The following is a 5,997-nucleotide window of genomic DNA, read 5'->3' on the forward strand; positions in this document are numbered from 1 at the left end:
GTTAATTAAGTCACTACAATACACACAATAAGCTTTGCCTGCTACGTCAAAGCTTATTGTCCAAGAGCTTCTGTAACTTCGTCGAACTTGGAACCAATTTTAACCTTTACAGTGACTTTTCTGTCAAGCCAGTCCAATCGGAATTTATTCTTGACATTTGAGTCAATTTCTAGGATTAAAGACTCCTGATCTTTCGTCAAAAATTTCATAATTCCGCTCAAAACGATCCCAGAACAATGAATTTGCGAGACGAACAGGCCGCCATGAATCAGGTAAAGCAATATGTTACATGCAATTTGATTGGTCCAATCGCTTGTAGTTAACCAATCGCTGGGCTGTTTATAATCGAGCTAAGACTTCCGCAACAAATAATGCCTTCAGTGATCTGATTAGTTGAAGCTTTCATACACGTCCAATCGCAGGGCTGTTTACAAACGGAAAACGGAGAGACTGTTCGGGAGAGCTCGTGAAAACTCGACGATAAGGTACCTGACCGCCCCTAAAATTTTCTCAACGGATTTAGACGATTCACAAAAATGATCAATTTAAGAAATAAAACGGCGGATTTCCGCGGATCCGCGGAAAATTGCCATGTATGCTACGGTTGACATTAAGTCTAGCTTGCAGACTTTACGTGCAACATATTTGCAGCTATAACAAAGCCCTTTACAGATATTTATATAGATTTAAATATTGCTGCCAGATCTTAAACTCCCATGCTCTTTTCCTTTCGTAAAGGGTGGTCGGGAGTAGTAACCTTTGCTTGATGTGACTTAAAAGGTTGCATCCATACACCTTTCCTATGCATTTGTAAAATGTGACCGAACTAACCTCCAAGTACTTGTGGTCATCATGTTCAGATAGGAGAGGAAAGTTCCTCTGCAAAAATGAGAACCCGAAGGCCTTTCACATCCAAACGACAAGCATTAAGATTATAGAAGGGTGCTCACACTGCTCTGTGCTGCCATCTGCAGGTAGTGCACAGACTTGCTGCCATCTTTCACTGGCTTCCGGGAGTACACAGACGCAAGGCATAATTGCGCCTGCAGACGAAGGATGTAGGTAATAACATATGGAGACAATATCAATTGTTATAACAGATGAGAAAAAAAATTAAAAACAAGACGTGATGATGATTCCCACCTTTGTCAGACCTGCTGCAGCAGCCTTCTCCAGGAGCCTGATGGCTGTGTTTAACTTTTCTTCATTCTCGCACCCGCTCCTGGTCAGGAGCAGCTTTGCACAGCGGTATTGAGCCTGTTTGTGACCCTCCACAGCTGCCCGCCAATAGTAATGGGATGCCTTCATGTAGTAAAAAGAGAAATAGGAGAATCGGAGAACCAGTAAATGACAACATATAAAAACCAACATCTACGTTTTTTTTTTTCCTTCAATGTCTCTAAAACAGTGACTCTCAAACTTTTCACACAAAACACCACTTTAAAAAGTTCTTAAAAATCAAATGCAATGGTACTGATCTTAAAAGTTAATTACAATTGAACTGTACTCAGGCAGCTATTCGGCCCTGGGATTGGGTAGTGACTCGACCAATATATACACCGTCTCTCGTCCAAAGTGAGTTGGGCCAGGCTACAGCTCATCCGCCACCCTAATACGGACAGGCGATATAAAAAAATGCATTGATGTACCTTCTCCTTGTCCTTGTGGACTCCTCTGCCCTTCTCATAACAGACCCCAGTGTTAAACAGAGCCTTGCTGTAGCCCTGTTGAGCTGCCGCCAGGAAGCATGTGAAAGCTTCCTCGTCATTTCCATTTTTGGCTCTTTGAATGCCTGTAGCGAAAAGAAAAACGGGAATCTAGGTGATAACATCAAACACAACTTACACAACAAACACACTCACTTTTCGCGGGTGATAGATAACAAGCTCCCACCTCAATAGGTGAAATTATGTGATATATGTTGCAGCTTTGAAACAAGGAGAGCTGTAGTGTTGGCTTTTTGAAAACATACACTTTATTGTTTTTAACGCTCTTAAAGTAAAGATAAAGATATCCTTTTTTTGTCCCACACTGGGGAAATTCGACTCAAGAGGCGTTCAAAGACCACCTCCGAAAAGGTAAATTAACAATAACTTCAACGACACTAAGAAAATCGAAAATAATACACCAAAACAGAAAATCTAGTGGAGAAATCACAAAATATAATCTTCGGAGGGTGTTTGTGAACACAAAACAAAGGAATAAATAAGAGACAATTCTGAAATAGTCCAGTCTCCTCCACATCGAGGTTGATTTATAATTTTTTTTAAATTCTACTTGTGGGGGGGTGATACAACCCCCTCCAACAATTGGCACACTCAATAAATTATATCTTGCTTTTAAAATGCAAGATGTAGAATACCGAGCTGATGATTATCGGCTGCGTTCATATATTAATGTGAGCATGGGGAGCCTTAAAACGCGATGCAGGCTGGCACAGTTCATATTGCCTGGAGTGAACCTTAAATTGCAATCTAATTGTTAGAATAGAAAAATACAATGTTGTCATGTTTTAAAGTTTCATCTTGTTCCATGCTTGATTGACCTCGAAATGCTTGTGTTCAGAACATCTTGCACACAATGGAAGCATAGAGTCAGAGAGATCAAGGGACCCGAGCAGATGGTACCTCAGAGAGAAAGATTTAACCTTCACTAGTAGACACACTGGTGCCTGTTATCTGACAACTTGGAAAGGAAGATTTAACCTTGGACGGAAGGGAGTATTCGAACACTCCATCATGAGAAAGGGTCACGAGCCAGATTACAGACACCACTCGTTAAAATGTACACGTGTTTTGTTAGTTTTTGGATGTTGGTGCTGGTACCAAGAGAATGCTTTGTCTGAGAGGCGACCCAATGGGGCTGTCCAGAGGTGTGTCATGTTAATAAAGATGGGAGTGTTTTTCTGATGTATTACTTGTAATTTGCATACACAATCAATAAAAAGGGCCGGCAGAGGTTGCAGAGGTCGGGTGACAGTGGGAAGCGCACACTGAGTGGCTTCATGGAGAACTGCACCTCCTGCCGGCAGCGAAAGTCCATCTGTTCCTGTGTTCGGGCCTTTGTCAACTGTCCGAGTGAAAATCTCTGACACTAATTCATCAGCAAATACACTATCATCATCATGTGTATGTAGTGAGTGGTTACCTGCTTTTTCCAAGCCACGCACATGCATATTCTGTAAATTTATTGCCGACCTTGTTAATGTTCACAGCTGTCACTACATTCCTTCAAAAAAACAAACAAAAACATTTTCTACATCCTTTTGGATTGATATTCTGTTTTTTCTTCAATAAAATGCTTAATTTCGTTATCAAGATATCTGGCAAAAATATCGAGATACTACATTTTGGTCACATCACACAACTCACATTAAATGATGAATGTAGCTGTTTACTTTCCTCGTACAATACTGCCTGCACTGGACTGCCTATTTGGGGCAGTCTGATTAACTGAAGGGCACATTTGATCAACTTTCTGGGTTTCCAAACGGTCTGAGTGAAGCAGCACGCTCGGAGCGTATTTTAGAAAGCATCGGCGATGCGTTAACAGGGATTTGGGATGCGACTGGCTGTCCAATGTTCGTGGTGTGTCTGTTTTTTTTTGTTGTTTTTTTTTTAAATTAATCAACATTTTTCGACTGGTCTGACTCAGAAGGAAGAAAAATTGCACAACCCGCAAAATAGCAAGGTAAAACTGCAATAGATTAAATTGTGATCAGAAATGAAAATCTGCGATTCAGGGAATGTGCAATAACCAAAACTTGAACTAGTGAGGTAATGCTGTAGACATATTAAGTGTGAAAGAAAACGGGCTCAGTGAGTAGCAAGTAATTAAATAGTGATGTAATAGATATATACCAATAATGTTGAGGATTATTGGGACGCTGCTGTCTGCCACTTTTTCAAGGTTCCGTGCAGCTTCTGCCAGTCTCTCTTCACCTTCAAACATAGACTGAAAGCCAAAGTATCACATTTGGTCTCACACACACACAAACAGCCAAGTAAAAATAAACATGAGCTCATATGGTGAACCTTGTTATGAGCATGATCCATCTCTGTGCTCTCTTCCTCCAAAACGTTCTCTTGCGGGCAGGAGGCAGACATAAATGCATCACCTGTGGCAGACAAAAAAGGAGAGGACATATGATGTGATTCCACTTAGTAAAGCATCACATCCATCACTTCAGAAAACAAAAAAGAAACAGCATGAATGTTAAAATTGCTTTGCCTAAGAGACAGCCATTGTCAACAGTTTCGATTGGCAAATAAATCTAATGAATGAATAAACGAATAAAAAAATATTTAAATAGCTCACGTCAAAACAAAGCAGCAGTATAGATTTGTGAAAAGCTATGAAATTGACCAAAGTTAGCATAGGTGGCTGAGGCCTAACGCCAGCAATATGTACTCTTTGTATGCAGTGCAGCAAACTGTGAAGGACAGGGTAAATCTGTAACTCATGCACCCCGCCAAAAAGTTTAGAAGTGCTTCAAAAATGGCAGCAAAGTATGACATGACGTTACTCATCTGAATTCAAAATAATTCCTTGGCACCAAGGTGTCACAAGATGGCTTTTTCTCCAAAGCAATAACCTGATCTCTTATGTTAAACAATTTGTGAGTTTGGACATAGCGTGGAGAGATGAGCTCTTGAGAAAATGACTGCTGATTGATTACATACATACATACATACATACATACATACACATATATACATATACATATATACATATATATATAGGCAAATTTGCGCGTAGTGAATTGCACATATGCAGGGAACACTGCCTGCAGTCTTTCTGTGGAGTATTGAACATACCTTGTAAAGGCGAATCATGGCCCGGTTGCAGCTCATGATCTGAGCCGGTGGCATGAGCAGTCAGGCGGTTCTGCTCACTGCTGTTTGACGCGGCACTACTTCCACGACTGCTACTAATGGTCTGACCCAAGGACTGATTGTGCAGACACGACACGCTCGTTCCTCTTCGGACCACATCATTCCTTGAAACTGAGGAACACCATCCAAAAAAAACAAAAACAGATGGTGTCATGAGTTTGATAATTCAGGAGGGTCAATTCTACTTGCAGAGATGTAATGCTCACAAATGTCCAGCAGGAGGCGGTAACCACACTTCTGCAAAGTGGGCGGTGACTTTTGGACTGAAGAAGTTGGACTGGGCTCAGAACATGAAGAGAAACTGGAGTGGATCCTCCTGCAGATCTGCATAAACAGCACCGCTGTGGCACCCTTTGGATGAACAGTGGTCACTCTCATCAGTGATGAAGGATTGTTAGACGTGCTTCAAATGATCAATTAATACTAACGAGCTGTGCATCATTCAGACAGGATATATGCAGGTGGCCCTTGGCCTATGTAACTTCGTGACACATTCATATACCTGACTTCACTAAGACCCAGAAAACAATGTTGGGTCCAAAGAGATGCACTAACACTACAAAAGACCATATTAACTAGATTGAAATCTTATCTACACTAAATATTGCATATTGACAAAACTGCTCTTCATGAATATCATTATGTAATTTTATTGCTATAAGATCTTAGCATGAGGTTGTCCTGCAAATGAATATTGGAAATATGATCAAGCAAGTGAAAACAGTTTTACTGTCAGGACTGCGGATAGTCAAACTGACTGAATCATAAAGTAAATTCTATCTTATGGTTTTGCGCAGTCTGGAACGCAGCGTTTTGTTTTACATTTGTATTTAAACACTGTCAGTGAAAAGTACTACTCAGTGGCACTGTAGGGGATGACTACAAAGGCACACTATACTGTATCGACAAAAACTTTAGGAGAATAGCAGAAAAATGCCCTATCAGGTCATTTCTGATCACTTACCTCCACTCATCCTCTCAGAGTAAAAGAAAAAAAATCAATAGACTAAGTTTCAGGCTCATTAACATTTTAAAATGACAAGAAAGCATGCCGAAATGGGTTGGCCTTATTAAAAAAAAAAAAAAATATATATATATATAT

At 40.4% G+C, this 5,997-nt stretch overlaps 1 protein-coding gene across 1 annotated transcript in view; it reads right to left on the reverse strand.

The window, feature by feature from the left end:
* The window catches only part of dele1 (DAP3 binding cell death enhancer 1), a 10,320-nt gene that overhangs the window by 2,010 nt on the left and 2,313 nt on the right, over positions 1-5,997 (reverse strand). The window contains exons 4-10 of the mRNA XM_019874831.1: positions 5,102-5,246; positions 4,818-5,006; positions 4,035-4,117; positions 3,861-3,954; positions 1,650-1,792; positions 1,144-1,302; positions 951-1,043 (exon numbers count right to left, since the gene is read on the reverse strand). Coding sequence (XP_019730390.1) covers positions 951-1,043; positions 1,144-1,302; positions 1,650-1,792; positions 3,861-3,954; positions 4,035-4,117; positions 4,818-5,006; positions 5,102-5,246 — 906 coding nt within the window. The remainder of the gene's footprint in view (positions 1-950; positions 1,044-1,143; positions 1,303-1,649; positions 1,793-3,860; positions 3,955-4,034; positions 4,118-4,817; positions 5,007-5,101; positions 5,247-5,997) is intronic.

This window comes from Hippocampus comes, unplaced genomic scaffold, assembly GCF_001891065.2.
Source record: "Hippocampus comes isolate QL1 unplaced genomic scaffold, H_comes_QL1_v1.1 scaffold118, whole genome shotgun sequence".
In the NCBI taxonomy this organism is placed as follows: Eukaryota; Metazoa; Chordata; class Actinopteri; order Syngnathiformes; family Syngnathidae; genus Hippocampus; species Hippocampus comes.